The sequence below is a fragment of the Puma concolor genome, chromosome D1 (assembly GCF_028749965.1).
Source record: "Puma concolor isolate L17-30 chromosome D1, mPumCon1.1.hap2, whole genome shotgun sequence".
Lineage (NCBI taxonomy): Eukaryota > Metazoa > Chordata > Mammalia > Carnivora > Felidae > Puma > Puma concolor.
Genome location: NC_141676.1, coordinates 69,266,415 through 69,284,385, shown reverse-complemented (window position 1 = coordinate 69,284,385; position 17,971 = coordinate 69,266,415). Strand labels below are relative to the sequence as shown.

General features: G+C 37.4%; 2 protein-coding genes across 4 annotated transcripts in view; one reads left to right on the top strand and one right to left on the bottom strand.

Moving 5' to 3' along the window:
- Positions 1–8,724: 8,724 nt before the first annotated feature.
- Positions 8,725–15,230, bottom strand: TMEM126B (transmembrane protein 126B). 3 transcript variants are annotated; one of them, XM_086678479.1, is made up of 6 exons: positions 15,078–15,182; positions 12,497–12,610; positions 12,118–12,239; positions 10,543–10,736; positions 9,356–9,467; positions 8,725–9,066 (listed from the first exon to the last, which is right to left on the bottom strand). In XM_086678479.1, exons 3-6 carry the CDS (start codon positions 12,228–12,230, stop codon positions 8,883–8,885), a joined length of 603 nt encoding a protein of 200 aa, XP_086534605.1. In that variant the 5' UTR covers positions 12,231–12,239; positions 12,497–12,610; positions 15,078–15,182; the 3' UTR covers positions 8,725–8,882. The 3 variants fall into 3 exon arrangements, with proteins under 3 accessions (XP_086534605.1, XP_025784376.1, XP_086534604.1); XM_025928591.2 differs by lacking the exon at positions 12,497–12,610 and having other exon boundaries at positions 15,078–15,230; XM_086678478.1 differs by lacking the exon at positions 12,497–12,610 and having other exon boundaries at positions 15,113–15,157.
- An 803-nt stretch (positions 15,231–16,033) lies between these two features.
- The window catches only part of DLG2 (discs large MAGUK scaffold protein 2), a 2,060,086-nt gene continuing 2,058,148 nt past the window's right edge, over positions 16,034–17,971 (top strand). The window contains exon 1 of the mRNA XM_086678450.1: positions 16,034–17,162. Within this exon, the coding sequence (XP_086534576.1) occupies positions 17,144–17,162 (19 nt within the window). The 5' untranslated portion in view covers positions 16,034–17,143. The remainder of the gene's footprint in view (positions 17,163–17,971) is intronic.

The following is a 17,971-nucleotide window of genomic DNA, read 5'->3' as shown; positions in this document are numbered from 1 at the left end:
GAAAGACAAATACCATTGATCTCAGTTACATGTGGCATTTAAAACAAACAAACAACAACAACAACAACAAAACCAACTCATAAATACAGATTAACAGATTGGTGGTTGCCAGAGGTGGGGGATAAAGGATGCGTGAAATGGTGAAGGTGGTCAAAAGGTACAAACTTTCAGTTATAAATAAGTAAGTCCTGGGGGTGTAATGTACAGCATAGTGACCACAGTGAATAACACTGTATTGTAATTTTGAAATTTGCTGAGACAGTAAATCTTGAAAGTTCTCATCACAAGAAAAAGATATTTGTAATTATGTGTGGTGATGAATGTTAATTAGGCTTATTGTGATAATTTTGAAATATACACATATATTGAATATTATGTTGTACACCTGAAACTAATATGTTAATTATATCTCAATAAAAAAGAAACCAAAATATAAATACTTTAAAAAACAATTAAAACTTCATAATTTATAAAAAGAAACTAAGTAAACAGGCTTTTTTATGTGTGAAGAAGAAAAAAATGAAGGGAGTTGTATAATGGTCATCTGTTGTGGACTTATTAATTTGCCTGTGTGACTACCTATAGAAAGGATGCAGAGTCAAAGGGCAGATAGGGTTTTCAGTTTGACACGCTCAGCAAGAACATGCAGAACATGTAGGAGGGCCAATAGTGGTCTGCCTCTCCTGACACTGATGTCAATCGAGTCTAAACACAGTAAGAGAGATTTGGTTTATACTAAGCAAATTGAATATATTTGAACTATAATTTGAGAGATTTTAGTTATGCCTATTGAATATATTAATGTGTTACATATATTAATATATGGAATAATATATGTTGAATAATTTAAAAAGAGTTCATTGTTAAGTTTCCACATATTTGTGAATTTTCTTGTTTTTTTTAATTTGTTTATAATTTCATTTCATCATGGTTAGAGAAGATATTTTGAATGGTTTGAATCTTCTTTTTAAGCCTTGTTTTGTGGCCTAACATGTTGTCTCTTTGGAGGAATGTTCCATACTTTGATTCTATTTTCATTTCCCTTTCTGTATACTATATGGGTATTTTCTTTGTGATTACCACTGCAATAACATGAAACGTTTTAAAGTTATGACAATCTACTTTAAACTGATAATCACTTCCATTGTGCGTAAAATCCACTCTTTTACATCTCTGCTTTTCACACTATATGTTACTAATGATATAGTTACATCTTTTTATATTGCATATTTCTTAACATAAACCTACAGCTTTTTATGCTTTTTCTTAAATTCTATACTATATCGTAAAGTGATTTACATACCTACATTATCATACTTTGAGATTCTATATTTTTTAAAATATTTAACTTTACCAGGGAGTTTTATATTTTTGTATGGTTTTGTGTTACTGTTCATAGTCCTTTTGCTTCAATTTGAAGGAGTCCCTTTAGCCTATCTTATGGGGGTAAATCTAGTGGTAATGAATTCCCTCAACTTTTGTTTATCTGGGAAATTCTTAATTTCTTCTTTGTTTTTGTTGGACAGATTTTCCAGATATATTCTTGGTTGCCATTTTTTTCTTACATCAGTACTTTGAATATGTAATCTTATTCCCTTCTAGCCTGCAAAGTTTCCACTAAGAAATCTAATAGTAGCTCTTTTGTATGTAATAAGTTGCTTTTCCCTCATTGCTTTCAAGATGCTCTGTTTTTGACTTTGGACAGTTTGATTATGATGTCCGTTGGTTTGCAAACTGCCTCTGTACATAAAGGGCAAGTAGAGACCAAAGCAAGAATCAGACCACTCCAGATTGGTTGGTGGAAGTTTTAATAAGGAATTTACATACAAGGCTTGTCTTGGGTGGCCGCAAGATGAGCCTCCGGTTGCCCGGGTTCAGCTTGCACGTCAACTGGTGGTCATATCTTCTTGATTACCTCGAACATTTCTCTCATTGTAAATCCCTTTGGATTTTTCCTAATTGGGGTTCCTTGAGCTTCTTGACTTTGTATGCCCATTTGTTTCTCGGAGTTGGGAAGGTTTTGGCCATTATTTTTTCAAATAGTTTCTCTGTCTTTTCATTCTGGGATTCACATAATGCATATATGGTTCCATTTGATGATGTTCCAAAAGTGCTTTAGGTTCACTTCATTTTTCTTCATTCTTTTTTTCTTTTTGCTCCTCTGCTGCAATAATTTCAAAAGTCTTGTCTTTGAGTTCATTGATTCTTTCTTCTGATTGACATCGAGTACCTTTAGTAAAATTTTCAATCCAGATATTGTATTCCTAATTTTCAGACTTTCTTTGGTTCTTCTTCATAGTTTCTATCTCTTTGTTGATATTCTCATTTTGTTCATGCATAATTTTTCCCGATTTCATTTTGTTGTCTATCCATGCTCTCTTTTAATTTATTGAGTATCCTTATATCTCATATCCTTATACTCATATCCTTAGTATATGTCTGTTTCTTTAGGAATAGTTTCTGGAGATTTAATTTGTTCCTTTAAATGTGCCATTTTCCTTATTTCTTAGTATGGGTTGTTATTTTTTTGTTGGGATTTCAGCATTTGAAGAATCACTCATTGCCCCCAGGTTTTTTGCTTTGCTTTTGTGTAGGAAAAACTTTCTCTACTCAGCCCAGCTAGATATTCTAGAGATTCCTCCAGGCTTTTCTGGGGATGCATCTTCTCTGTGCTTGAGGAACTTGGCCAATTTTGTCTCAAGTGCTCTTGCTGGTGCCACTTTGTGATACTGTGGCCTCTTTGGTGCTGTATTAAGCTGCAGTATTGGAGCTTTACCTATTGTTTCTGTGGTAATGAAGACTCTGGTGCATGTTGACAGTCTGTTCTCAGCTATCCCTATCTTGGCACACTATTCCTGTCAGTACTTGGATTCAGGAAAGACAGAAAATCGTCCCTTGGGCAGCCCCCTAAAAGTCAGAATGATGGATATGTTTCACTCCTTTCAACAGGGAAATGGGAGTTTCCTCCTAATTGTGCCACACTGTGTTGTGGTAACAGTTTCTGGATTTTCTTATAAAGGTACTTGGTCTGTGTTTTGTTAGGAATAGTTTCTGGAGATTTAATTTGTTCCTTGTCCTTTAATTTGTTCTATGTCTTCATGGGAGAGGGTCTGTGGCTTTCTATTTTGCCATATTGCTGATGTCACCCTCCCTATTTAGCCTTAGTTTTTGAAGAATATTTCTGCAGCTATAGGATTCTAGGTTGACTCTTTAAAGTTATCTTTGCACCCAACATGGGGTTTGAACTCGTGACCCTGAGACCAAGTGTCGCATGCTCTGCCATTTGAGCCAGCCAGGTGCCCAGACTTTTTTTTTAATGTTAGTATTTTAAAGGTTTTGCTCTACTTTTTTTCTGGCTAGCACTGTTGCCAGTGAGAAGTCTGTTGTCATCCTTCTCTCTTTTGGTTTTTCTCTGACTCCTACAAAGATTTTCTTTTTCATACTGGTTTTAAGCTATTAGATTATGATGTAGTGTGTGGGTATTTTTTCTGAAATTTCATTTAGTTGGAGTTCATTGAGTTTCTTGAATCTGGGCTTTAAAAAATTTCAGTTTTTCTGTGGTATAATTAACATGTAAAGTTGTAAGATATTTAAAGTATACATTGTGATAACTTGATACATGTGTATATTGTTCCATCTAATTGACACATCCATCACCTCACACAATTATCCTTCTGTGTTTGTGAGAACTTTTAAGTCCTAATCTCTTAGTAAATTTCAATTATACAGTACAGTATTTATCAGTTATATTCACCATGTTTTATATCAGATCTTCAGACCAACTCATCTTAGAGCTTATTGCTTATAGCTAAAAGTTTGTACCCATTTACAAACCTCTCCCTATTTTCCCACCCTAGCCCCTGGCAACCACTTTTCTACTCTATGTTCTACGAGTATGACTTTTTTTTTTTTTAGATTCCACTTATAAATGACATCATGATACCATGAAATATTTTTCTTTTTCCATCTTATTTCACTTAACATAATGTCCTCAAGTTCCACCCATGTTGTTATATATAGTAGCATTTCCTTCTTTCTAATGGCTGGAAAATATTAGTCTATATATGTATATAGACACATATAGTACATTGTTATTTATATATTATACATGACTATTTTCATTTATAATATTATAGTTATCCACTTATAATTGTATGTATTATCCTATACAATATTATTATACATTATTTTAATATATACACAGTGTATATAAACACAATAGAATATATATCTCACATCTTCTTTATCCATTCATCCATCGATGGACAAAAAAGTTGTTTCCATATCTTGGCTATTGTGAATAATGGTGAAATAAACATGGTAATACAGGTATCTCTTTGATATCATGTTTCATTTGTTTTGCATATATGTACCAGGAGTGGAATTTCTGGATCATATAGTAGCTCTATTTTTAATTTTTTGAGAAAACTCCATACTGTTTTTCACAGTGGCTACACCAATTTATATTCCCACCAACATTGCACAAGAATTCCCTTTTTTCCTCATTCACGAACACTTTTTATCTCTTGTCTTTTTGATGATAGCCATTCTAACAGATATGAGGTGTTATTGTGATTTTGACTTGCATTTTCCTGATGATTAGCGATCTTGAACACTTTTTTGGGCACTTGATGGCCATTTATGTCTTTTATGGAAAAAATGTCTATTAGGTTCCTTTGCCCATTTTTAAAATCATATTGTTTGCTTTTTGCTATTGAGTTGTATGAGTTCCTTATATACTTTGGACATTAGCCTGTTATCAGATATATGGTTTGCAAATATTTCCTGCCATTCAGAAGGTTGCCTTTTGTTTTGTAGATAGTTTCCTTTGTTGTGCAGAAACTTTTTAGTTTGATATGGCCCCATTTGTTTATTTTTGCTTTTGTTGCCTTTGCTTATGGTGTCAAATAATATAAAAAAAAAAATCATTGACAAGACTGATGTCATAAAGTTTACTCCCTGTGTTTTCTTATAAGAGTTTCAGGGCTTCAGGTCTTAAGTTTAAGTCTATTTTTCTGAGTTGATTTATTATATGGTATGAGATAGGTTTTATTCTTTTACATGTGGCTTTCCATGGTCTCATGTAGGAGATAAATCAATTAGCCTGGCTTGTTTTCCTGGTTGTCTCTGAAATCTTTGTGGTTGTCCAAGTCATCTTTTGTTCTTAGTGGCCCCAATCAGTTGAGGGTGTGCCAAAATCCATTATTGTCTCAAAGGGAAGCAGTCAGCACCTAAATGTAGGCTAGTTGGAGGCTGGTCCCCATAGGCAAGAGCTGGGAAAATATGTAGCTAGACTACTTCCACGGAGTAAGTGGTAGTTATGAGTTTTTGCCTACTTTCTCTGCACTGGGCTGGGGTGTATTGCCACAGGAGGTACGTTTGAGCTTACTAAGAACTTCTTTGTTTACTATAATCCTGTGGGACTACTGAATGCAAGTACCATTGCCTCTCTGAGCCAGGCAATCCAGGCACCCATATTTTAGGTGGTAATTGATAAAAGCAGGGAGAAAATCAATACAATACACTGCAAACAATGCAATGTGATGCAATACAATACAAAAGTGCAGGGGGTGGGGGGGGGCGGAAATTACATGGTTAAAGCAATTGGGGGAAATGGAGGAAAAAAGGCAGGAGAGAAGGTAAGCTATTATAATAGGGACTGCATCTTAGTCTTTGTTATATACTTGGCAGGGAAAACAGACAATATAAACACATTTATTAAGCACTACGTATATGCTGGGGTATGGTATGGTTCCATGCACTTTAATCTTTGTAATCTCACTGCAAAGCAGCTATTAGTATGTTTTCAGAGGAAACAGAAAGCTTAGATAACTTGCCCAATGTGTGGGATACAATGTCTTTCATACACCAGGTCTTGAATCAATACTAGCTGAATAAATGAGTACATATTTATTTATATGAAAGATATCTTGTGAATTTTCCTTGCTGTGCTTTTTTCTAACATTTCCTAGAAAAATGCTAAAATCATTCATTACAGCTAGGGAAAAGACTGTGATAATTGGTATGGAGTCATAGCAACAATAACAGTAATGGCTGTAACACATGTAGACTTCCTGTGAGTTGGCCACTGTTTTGGTTTACAGATATTAACTCATTTAATCCCAACAACACTATGAAGTAAATAAAATCTTTATTCTTTATTTTACAGATGAGGAAATGGAGGTGCAGAGGGGCGAAACAGCTTGTTAAAAGTCATCCTGTTGGTAAGTAGTAAAGCCAAGATTTGAACCTTGAGAGATGAGCCCCAGGTTGTATTTAATACCTCTGCCCTATCTTGCCTCTAGTTCCTTGCTGCCTTTCACCTAGCTTCACTTTTGGCTTCACGCCCAGATCAAGATTTCCCTAATTTCTTCATTCAGGCCTCATTACAGCCACTTTGGCAAGCACTGCTTTCCAACACCAAAGGAAAATATCAATAGACTTCCCAGTTTTTTCTGTAGGAAAGGCAAAGTGAAGTCATGGAATAAGGTACCAACCTCTTCAGCTTTCAGGTGGCAGAGGAGGGGAACATAAGTCAACCTTGCTGTGTTTCCCAGATTACTACCTCAGCAGATGAACAAATAAAACTTGCTTGATGAGCTTCCTCAAATCAAGTGGGTCAAAGACATGAACAGAAAATTCAAAAGAGGCCAATATTTTTATCTAAAAAAATCAACCTTAGCTAGATTCATTCTTATTTAATTTTTTGCTTTGAGATTGGCAAACTTTAAAAAGATGTGGCTGATGTGAGGGGCATGAGGGATAGTAAGAAGGTAGGAGGAGGATTGCTGAATTATAGACTCTGGTGAGGTTGAAGTAATGTTGGAGTTGTGTGAAAGTGAATGGACTGGAAGGACAGGAGGTAGTGATCAGAAGATGGGATTTTAAAATTGAGAACGTAGAGAATTTGAACTTACTGATAATTTATGACTAAGGCTATAGCACCATAGTCCAATAAAAATATAATGTGATTCACGTATGACATATTTTGGTGAGATATTTAAATTCTTTTTTTACATAGTAATTCTTCAAAACTTGTGTATTTTACACTTAACAACACAGCTTTAAAAAAATTTTTTTAATGTGTATTTATTTTTGAGAGAGAGACAAGAGTATGAGTGGGGGAAGGGGCAGAGAGAGAGAGAGAGACACAGAATCCGAAATAGGCTCCAGGCTCTGAGCTGTCAGTACAGAGCCTGACGTGGGGCTAGAACTCACAGGCCATGAGATTATGACCTGAGCCAAAGTCACACTTAACTGACTGACCTATCCCAGGTGCCCCACAGTTACAACACATCTTAACTTAAACTAGTCACATTTCAAATGCTCACTAGCTACAAGTGGCTAGTGACTATTATATTGGATGGCACAGCTCTAGAGTATGACCATAGGTTAAGTGGTCCGGTAGAGAGACCAAGGTGTTGGAAGGATCACCTATGTGAATACTGGAATCACCAAGAATATTACTCAGTCACTAAAAAGAACATGTTAGAACTACATGTAGAGTTGGAAAAATCCCCAAGACATATGGTGAAGTAAAAATTAATTTTCATTATAATATGTATGGTTAATATTATTTTAAAAAATATGTCAGTTACAAAAGAATATTGCAATGAAAGAGACATGCTAACTTGATGGTGGTTACCTCTGGAGAATGGAGTAGATATAGGATGTGGGAATGAAGGACATCTTGCTTTATTTATTTCTGGGTCTTTTAAATATTTTACAATGAGAAGGTATTCATGTACTCTTTGCATAGTAATTTTTCAAACAGTTAAAATATGAATACCATTGATCCAGTTATCAGTTTGACTTGGTTCCCCTCGTCCCCCATCACCTGCCCTTTCCTCAGTTTCACGTATCATGAATTATTCTGAGAATACAAAGCTGGACGGCAAACTAGCTATTTTTATCATTTTCATTAGCAAGAGGGTATGTATTCCAGTTTGTTATCTATGCTGTCGTAAAGCACCTTGTTAAGACTTCCGTTTCTGCTTTGTGTTGCTTGGGACCTCAGATGACCACATCTTATCTCAAGATGTATATGATTAAGCCAAGGAGAATGAACTGTGGGGTTTGGGGTTCCAGTCTGTGCTTTATTCATCAGTATTTATTTTCTCAACTAAGATAAATGTGTAGCTCAGAAATGCTCAAGAAGACATAAAGAAACATCTGGTAATCTCTTTCTTTAGATTTTGAGCTTTGTGAGGGCAGGGTCTAAATCTCTGAACCCCTGGTGTATTAATGCACATTACATAATAGGCACTCAATAAATGTTCTTTAAACAGCACATGTGTTAATGGTAAGAGGCTAGAAAGTATACACAATCAGAGTTTAGGGCAGACTGTGTGTTAATTTCTACGTGTTGCTTTCCTAATGAAGTTTCCACTTCTCCTTCAAAATTTAGGTCAAATGTCACTTTTCCCCCTTAGCTTTCCCTTCTGGACAAGTAGTTAACAGCCATATCTTCAATGTGCCCACATAATTATTTGTATACCTCTTAAACCTTCTCTTGCTATATGTTCACATTTTAAATTTCTCTTCTAATTGTGAGTTCCTTTTGGGTTAAAGACCATTTCTTATTATATATTACCCAGTGCCTGAGATATAACAGGGGCCTAATAAATGTCTGGTGAACGAATGACTATATGTATAGAGCAGACCTTGTCATCTCAAACCTATTCCCACACACAGGAGGAAAGAAAGATGAAACTTACATTTAAATAGTGAATTACAGAATATTTATTGAGTACCTGCTATAGACTAAGCAGGAGGAACAGAAACAAACTGTCTGGAGTTAGTTTTAACTCCTTCAGCAATGCCGGATTCCTCATCATAAAAAAAATCCCATTCTGCTGATTTAGTATTCATTCACTCTTTGATTAATCATCACGTACAGTTTTCTCAAGTGTACTTTCAAATATTGCATAATGCCGTAGACCATTAAGTATTCCAAAGACTGTCTGAAAGACCAGAGGAATCATCATTGCTTTTACCTCTGTTTGACAAAGCAGCAACCAGTAAAGTAAAACCCTTCCTTTTGGTGGCAATGGAACAGTATGATACCTAAAAAGGAAAAATAATTAAGCACTTCTTCTGGATGTATTTTCTATGAAAAGTTCATTGGTTCTCTTAAGTGGATAATTTCAATTCCAAGGTCTTTCATGTAGATAGCAAAAAGGTTGAAAGCTAGCTATTTGAAGTACCAAAGTACATTTTGATTAAAATGTGTCATTGGCAGCTAAAGATAAAGAAAAATTTAACATTAAAAAAATAAACAAAAACAAAAGGAGGGAAGGAAGGAAGGAAGGAAGGAAGGAAGGAAGGAAGGAAGGAAGGGAACAGATGGACTTACTTGACTGCCAGGCGTCCAGTTTTAGAAAAAGCCAAACCAGTGGGATATAAAACACCACATACTATGCCAACCAGTGAACTTCTCAGAACACAATTTTCCTGGCTTATATTGCCTGGAAAACAAAAGGAAATTTAGTCTCCTTTTAAAACTCAGGATAAGAACAATTAAGACAGTCTTGTGTCCTCACAGAGTAGTTATCTGTACTGTCCTCAATTATAGTGAAAACAATAGAAATTCAGTCTCTAAGGCACATGATAAACTAAGAGCATCATGTTTAAAAAATGCCTTTATTACACTTAATGTAAGGTGAGTTATCTCTTATAAATTTGGTTTTTGCAGAAGCAATTTTATAATGAGAAATATTAAACAGCAGACCCAGACATCTGGATTCTAGGCTAATGCATTTTTATTGTCTATGTGTTAGGCATGTGTTAGTGATACAATGCTACATAAAAGAGACCCAAACTCTAACCTTTAGGTGAGTCCAGTAGGAACAAAAGAACTAGACAAATATTTAAATAATTTTTTAAGTGTGTACAATGCTTTGAAGGTAAAACGAATAGAGAATGTGTCTAGAAACCTAACCTACCCTGAGGGAATCCGAGGTTTCCCTGGGAAAGAGATATGTAAGTAGGGACCTGATAAACAGGATTCAGAGGTTCCATTAATTACCAGTTGTGAAACTTGAGGTAAGGGGAGGAGGTAGGAAATAACATTAGAAGCCCACACAATAAGCCAGATATCTCATTAGGCATTTAAGATATTGTATTTTAATGATCACAACTGTCCTGTGAGGTAAGTACTAGTAGTCCTAATTTATAGATAAGACAATTGAGTCTCAGATATTAAATGACTTATCCAATGTCACAAACTTAAGCAGTGGGGGGTAGAATCTGAAATCATGTGTGTAGAATGCCAAAGCCTGCTTTTTGTATTATGTTGCTTTCTAACATACGTGAACATGTCTTAGTTTTGGTTGTGTACCTGTAAAAAGGACACAATACTATTTGTTCTGCCTCATCAGGAGGATTGTTGTGATGAGGAAACAGGACAATATAGGTAAAGGTACTCTGTGGGTTGTAAAGGAATATACAAGTGTAAGTGATCATTATAAATGGTAGCAAAATTTTGTGTTAATGTGTAATTTTAGACATAAACACATTATACATTAATGAATTTAAATTTACCCAAATACAAAGCATCTGTTACAAGGAACTTATAAGCGACTACAGTAGACAAAAACGGAAGTGTAGTCACTGATGCATAAGTCTTCAAAGCATCATGTTTAACCTTGAAGCAGTGTCTGAAAATGAAGTTCGCCAACATTCCAGAGAAACTAGCTGCTGTTCCAAAGAACACTGTGCCATACACATTTAAAGTCCTAACAGGGAAAACATAGAGAAAAATTACATTCAACATAATATAGTATTCTCTTAAAGGATATATCCTTTCCTGGGTATAACCAACACCAAATATTTCTTGAATACTTACGATGCAAGAGACATTTTCTCTGTGCTGAGGATGAGGCACTGATAAAGAATATTAAAAAACAAATCTCACTTCTCATGGAACTTTCATTCTAATGAGAGGATAATTCTCTCTCTGAGATCAATTAGAGTGGTTCTAAAATGGAACTCTTTTAAGAGATAAATTCTGGTCACAAATAAAAATTAGTATGTTCTAGTATAGCCAAATTTTATGAGATATCTAAGAATGCTGCTCTTGCTAAAAGGATTAATTTCTTAAGTCATATGAACAAAGTTGTTTACATTTTGGTTAGTCCTTCTAGCAAATAACTATTTCTTAATTAGTCCAGATATATTTCAAATAATTTGTCTAGGATTTCCGAAACTTCATGCAAAGAGATTTGATAGGTCTAGTTTTATTTATTCCGATCATACCTAAATTCATAAATGTCTGAGGTCTAAGATTAATGTCCTTTGTTAATGTCCTCTGTTAATCTAAGTGGTAATGTGAGATAATATGTACACCATGGCATCTGTATTCCTTTTTTGCTGAATTCAGCACTGTGATGAGTCAATTAATTCTAAACTGAATTTAATTACAATTGAACATCAATTAAATATAGATAGCTCCCCAAATGGTATTCTCCTAATTGCTTTTAATTTAAAAATGTTTATTATACAAATAACATTTCAACAATAATTCTGGACTTTTTTTTTTTTAAGTTTATTTATTCATTTTGAGGGCACCTGGGTGGCTCAGTCAGTTAAGCATCCAACTCTTGGTTTCAGCTCAGGTAATGATCTCACGGTTAGTGGGTTTGAGCCCCATGCTGATAGCACAGAGCCTGCTTTGGATTCTCTCTCTCCCTCTCTCTGCCCCTCCTCTGTTAGCTCTCACTCTTGTTTATTTTGAGAGAGAAAGAAAGAACACCAGTGGGGGAAGGGCAGAGAGAGAGGGAGAGAGACAGAATTTCAAGCAGACAGTGCTTGTGAGCCCAACTTGATCTCACAAAGAGATCGTAACCTGAGCTGAGATCAAAAGTGAGACACTTAACCAGCTGAGCCACCCTTGTGCCCCTGGACATTTTATTTTTAAGAAGCAAAAGAAATTATCCACGGTCTCAATATTACAACAAACCACTATTTTCATCTGTCCATACTTCTCTTCAGTTTTTTTTATAAGCTTTTTTATAACCAACTTAATAAAGTTAATAGATCTTAGATACTTAGAAACAACAGTAATACAGAAGATCTGCAAATAAAGTTATTGACTGTCAGTCTGGGTGTGTCTCTTACTTTTCTTTTCTAAGATACTCCATTTTTTTTTCTATGATTTCGATGACCATGGGTCTTCTGAATTTTTCATCTCCTAGAGAAACACTGGGCTGACCATGTGTGTATGTTGCCATTCTGATGTCCTGGAAAACACAAAATTTCAGAACCATAATAGCTAATGATATTAATTATAAATTTTATAAATTTTAGATTCCAATTAAAAAACATTTAGACCCTAGTAAAATGTCATCTGCTTTCACATAGTGTCCATGATTCAATCACTATTTAGCAGCTACTATTTAGTAGACAATGGCTTTTTGAGAAACTGGCAGGATAATAATCATCTCTAATTTTATACTTTTATAGATGAGAAAAATGAGGTTCAGAAAGGTTGACTTGCCTTAAGACCTAGTGTAGAAGGATAACTTGCAGAGATACTGAGTTTTTGTTTTCCTTACAGTTTTCCTCAAAGGTAGCCAGGTCCTATGTAGTTCTTTTTCTAGCTTTTTCAAAGCTAGAAGGAAACAGTAGGTACTTGTTGACAACTATCTCATGAAAGCCTGACCTCCTTTTGGAGATTATGTTTCCTGGAGATGGAAGAGAGCAGGGACTGCCTTGGAGAATAGTGAGAGAGACATCAGAAAGAGGGACACTGTTCCATGCTAGGAAGAGGTAGTAGATCATGGATACCGTGGATTACAGAAATTATATATCCAGCCCCCTCACCTGGGGCAGAAGCCACAGCCTTTGCTGGAAACTACATGTGGCACATGAGGGAGCTGGGACCCAAGGTACTGAGCTTCAGGGTTGGAAGGCTCCAGTGTCCCAAGTGTAAAATATGAACAGACAGTTGCCAATGTCAAGGGACCATGAGGGTTTGGCCAGTAACATCTTAAGAGAAAGTAAAAAATAGTGATAAACACAACAAAACAAAATCGGATCCTCAAACAGGATCCTTCCTGAATGCTTTGCTCTGGTTAAGACTTTCAGGTCTCTGAAAAGTCTTAATAATGACATTTGTTAAACCTGTTGCCACATTGGTATTATGAGATTCCAGATTAGCCGATGAATAGATTACAAAATCATGGCCCTTCACAATTTATACCAACTTCTGTTTTAATATTTATAGTCAAGAACACAGACTAGATCTCAAATTTCAGGAGTCCTGGGCAAGAGAATTAGAGTGGATTAAGCATAATGAACACAGAAGATAATAAATCAGTGATTCTCAACCTTTAGTGTACACAGGAATGACATGGGGGGTTCATTTTAAATGCAATGTCTTGAGCTCCCTCCTGAGATATCTGGATTCAACAGGAATAGGGGTAAGTCTAGAAATCTGCATTTTATTTTATCTTTTTTTTTTTTTTAAAGTAGACTTCATGCCCAGTGCAGAGTCCAATGCGGGGCTTGAACTCAAGCAGCCTTGAGATCAAGACCTTAGCTGAGATCGAGTTGGATGCTTAACTGGAAGCTTACAATTGAGCTACCCAGGCGTTCCACAGAAATCTGCATTTTAATAGTACCAAGTGATTTTGCCACTGGTTGTCAGTGGACACATTGCTGTAATTGTTGAACATCACTGTAATACTCATTTGCTGAGTAAGTGATATGTACCAATCCTAACTAATGAAAGGTCAATTCATTCATGGCATCAACATCCTGAAAGTACGGGCTCCTTTGAACTTTCGTATGTTAATACACAATAAGTAATAATGGGCATGTTTCTTTCCTTGTATCACTGCAGAATTGGACTCAAGCCAGTACTATCTTTTTCTTTAAAATATCTGGGAGGACAGGGAAAAAAATTATAAATTACAATTTCTCAGGGAGTAGATTTAATCTTTTGGCTCTTTCAGACATCTAAATGGAAAATGGAAGAGACAGTAACATCTAAGGGAGATTCTATATCTAAGCCATCTAATGTACTATGAAGGCAGGTATCAGTAATGTGGTAATTTACCAAAAATCTTGGATAAAGTACTTATTTTTCTGTCATTCAATTCATTGATGACATTGAAGTCCCTTACTTCCCACAAAGAAAACTCTCAGGCAATGCTTTGAACCAAGCTTCTACCCTACTGACAGTCTACACTATCAGTTTATAGGGAACCCAGACAACTAGTATAATGATTCTAAAATCCTGAAACAGGACAGATACTTATTGAGCACAAATATTTACTGAATGCCTAGTCTTTGGAAGGCACTGTTTATTAAAGCAGAGAAATAGGCTGGTAATTTTCTGATAGACTTTTACCAGGTGCTGAAATGTAAAGACTGCTATAACTAACATTTTATCTAAAAATTGACTAGTCCAAGGTCACCATGATTATACCATTACGAGTGTATGTATCGAGGTTTATAGTCTGGAAAGTATTTTACAGTTTTGTAGTGCTTTTATGTGTATTATTTTGCCTGACTTTCAGAACTTTAATATTCACTCATCATTTACACAGCACCTGATATTTGCCAGACCCCAGGATAATTAAAAGGTAGATGTATCTTCTAGAACCCACAAACCGGCCAACGTGAGGACAAAAAGGCAGGTAATTTACAGGCAGAAATTAGCGTGCCATACAAACGAAACTAAACGGAACAAAACCAAAACCATAAGAAAAGCCAAACTTAACCTGGCCAGGGGAAGCGTGGGAAGGTTTCCCGGAGTAAGTGAAATTTAACCGAATAGCTGAAGAAGGTGAGGTGGGGAGGGATGGTTACAGGGAAGCACTGCAAGTTGAAGGAAAGGCCAGCGCAAAGGCCTGGAGGCCAGAGAAAGGAAACATCAAGCAATCGGGACTAGACTTTAGGTCTCCTACTTTGTCTCCGTCTCTTTCTATAGCAACTGGGGGCTCCATTGATTGCGCTCTGCATGGACTTGGAGGCTCTTCTCTTTATTTCCAAATCCCATAATTTCGGAAGAGTCCGCTAACATATTGAGGCTGCAGAAATCACGACTCCTACCGCCCTGGGTTTCCGCCTACCTTGGACGCTTCCCCAGTTCTGACCGGCAACACACCTGCATCCTTCAGGTCAGCCCCAGCCTCACGCCCAAGCGCCGCCATTTTGGCGGCTCACGTGACTAGCGGTGGGCGGGGACCCAGAACGTCCGCCCCGAGCGGGAAGTGGTGCGGGCTCACGCCTCAGCCTGCAGCCCGGCCCTCCCCAACTCAGTCAAAAGCCGCGCCCTCCATCCTGGCTGTGATTGGGCACGGCATCCAGAAATGAAGGCCTCTCATTGGCTTCGAGGAGGTCCAGACGTCCATGGTCCCGCCTTCTTGCCAGCCATGCATTCCCTTATCCTGCTGTGTGTTAGCCTAGCTCCCTCTTCCCTCAAGCTGAGGGGGTGCGTGAGGCGGTCCGAGCGCAGGGATGTCGCGCGCTTTCCCCTCTTCTGGGCACCTCTGTTAGCGGGGGCCGAGCTGTCCGCCCCATTCGCTCCTAGAGGGAGTTCTTCCCTCTGGCCTGGTCCGTGTGTTAAGGCTTCCCGGACACCTCCTCCCCAGAGCCCCCAACCGGCCGCCAGAGCGGCCCCGACCAGCCTCCTCCCCGCTCCCCACCTCATCCTCCCAGCGGTGTGTCTCCTCTCCCAGTCTTTAGTTACCTCATATTCCATCTTTTCACCCCATTTGGAAGGGACCAGAGAAAGACACCCCCCCCCCACTCCCCAAGAAGACCCCTTTGCCAGCCGGTGTTTCGGGGTGGGGGTGGGGGGCGCTGCGAATAGGCCTGGCGCCCTTTTGTGCACGTTCAGTGCCCAGCAGTATCTCCCAGACCAGCAACCCCCGACCCTCCAGTCTCCATGTCTTAGAGAAGCCAAATTCGAGAGTTATATAATTTCTAGTGCTGCTGTTTTTCCTGCCTGAGGCAACACTTCATCGCGTGGAGGGTGCAGGACATTTCTGTGCACTTCTATATAAGAACGGGGTGTGGGCAGGGGTGGCCAGCGGTAGCAGAGAGATTTCTTGTGTTTTCTGCAAAAGGAAGGTGGGTAGTTTGGAGAAAGATAGAAAGGGTGGATGTGGAAGCTAAGCAGCAGAACTCTCATTTAGGAAATCGCGAACCGTTTGCACAGCTTGTGCTCACATGCCTAATACTACTACATCGTCTCAGAAAACACCTTTGGGGGAAGGTTTGACTTCTCTCGAACAGTCTCAGTGTTTTTCCTCGCCGGATAGGGAGCTGCTTGGATGCGAAGAGATGGCATGATGTGAATGACTCCAGTGTGAAGAAATCTGCTTCGCCAACTCATCCTGCATCAAGTGCCCATTGAGTAGCACTGTCACTTTAATGTCTCCATGCCAAGGGATTGCTTTCCTTCTTTTCAATCCTCTCGGTTAATACATGGGAGGATCAGAATCAGAGGGGCATTAAGGATTAAGCCCGAGGGGCTTGGAGAGCACTGAAGAAAAAAATGAAAGTGACAGCAAGCTGGATCCTGTCTTACTGAGGGGGTGAGATCTGGAACTTCTGGTCCAGTAAATAAAAAGGGGGCCTTTCAGTCTGTGTACTGCCCCAGAAAACTGTTCAAACTCACCCACCTTTTTAGACACCAGAGTCAAAAAGGTTTTTAAAAGTATTTTTTGTTGGGGAGATTAAATTTTTCTCTAAAGAATTGAGAATCTTTATCATCAACCAGTTCATCTGAATTCGATCATGTATTGAGTAATGAGACAGCTGTATAAATTTGGTTTGTGCCTTAATTGAGTTAGTCATTGAATTCCAAAAATGTTGATGCCTGAAGAAGAGTTTTAATAACATTTTCTATGCTTACGATAATTTTCTCAAATTTTTTTTAACAGAATAAATATTTTATAAAAATCGAAAAACTCAAGGTTATTTTTTCCTGAACTCTGTGGGCAGTGTCAAAAGTTTAATTGTGGGGAAAAATACATCATTTTTTTCCTTATTGAAAGAGAAGACAGCCTGGATTTCAAAATTGAACAGTGAAGTGGTTTGCAACAGTTACCTGGCTCTTGGCCTCAGTCCAGCTGGATCAAGTTGAGACCTGAAAAGATCTTGAATCCTGTGGCAGTGGTCAGACCCAAGAATGCCAGTCAAGAAGAAAGGTGGGCAATGAAGCTTCCTATATAATATATGTTTCTCCCTTTTTTTGGTTCTGGTATTTGCTATTTAAACTGTTTTCCATTTGAGAGTAAAATTTTCCTTGGGCTTTGCGAAATATTTATTGTAATAATGTCTTCTCTGTGGTACATCATTAATATTATTTTGCTAAAGTAAAATGAAGTAGGGCTATAGTATTTAATTACAGACATTTGTGATTTCATAAATCAGGTTGTCTAAATTACCATTCATAATCAGCATAAATTTGATATCACAGATTTGAGCGTTTCTTTAGCCTGTGTTCTTAGCTTGTTAAAGGTTACTTTTGAACAATCTTTAAAAATAAAATTTGCACAGTGGAGCTCTTCCTCATGGATTTAATATTTATCAAGTGAATTACCTAGTTGTGAAAGATAACAGAGTTGTTTATACTGAACAAAATTATGGATTTATCAATCTTCTGATTAAAAATAGATTTCATGCTTGGGTTTCCTGTAGTGTAAATATTCACTTCTGTGATGAAGCACAACTCCAGTAACTGCTGTGCTTTTCCAGAGGGTATGTGTCATCTAAGAACACAATTGACAAGTTTACCAAATGAGGCAAACCTCTGACTCCCTGCTCCCTCTCCAGAATTGATCAAGATCCAGTGGTTTCCTAAAGTATAGTTTATTTTAGGTTAGGCCAAGGGATTCACTTTAACCTAGATCTACCCCAGGTTAGCTTTGTTCCCAAGGATCCTCATGAAACCAGTTTTTGTTGTTGTTGTTGTTGTTGTTGTTGTTTTGACATAGCGTGGAAGATCAGATCAACT

Coding starts and splice junctions, on each gene's coding strand:
- TMEM126B (XM_025928591.2), bottom strand. CDS start 15,158: ATGGCGGCGCTTGGGCGTGAGGCTGGGGCTGACCTGAAGGATGCAGGT. Junction 10,737..12,117: donor GAGTATCTTAGAAAAGAAAA/GTAAGAGACACA, acceptor TTTCCCTGTTAG/GACTTTAAATGTGTATGGCA. Junction 9,067..9,355: donor ACTGGACGCCTGGCAGTCAA/GTAAGTCCATCT, acceptor TTTCCTTTTTAG/GTATCATACTGTTCCATTGC.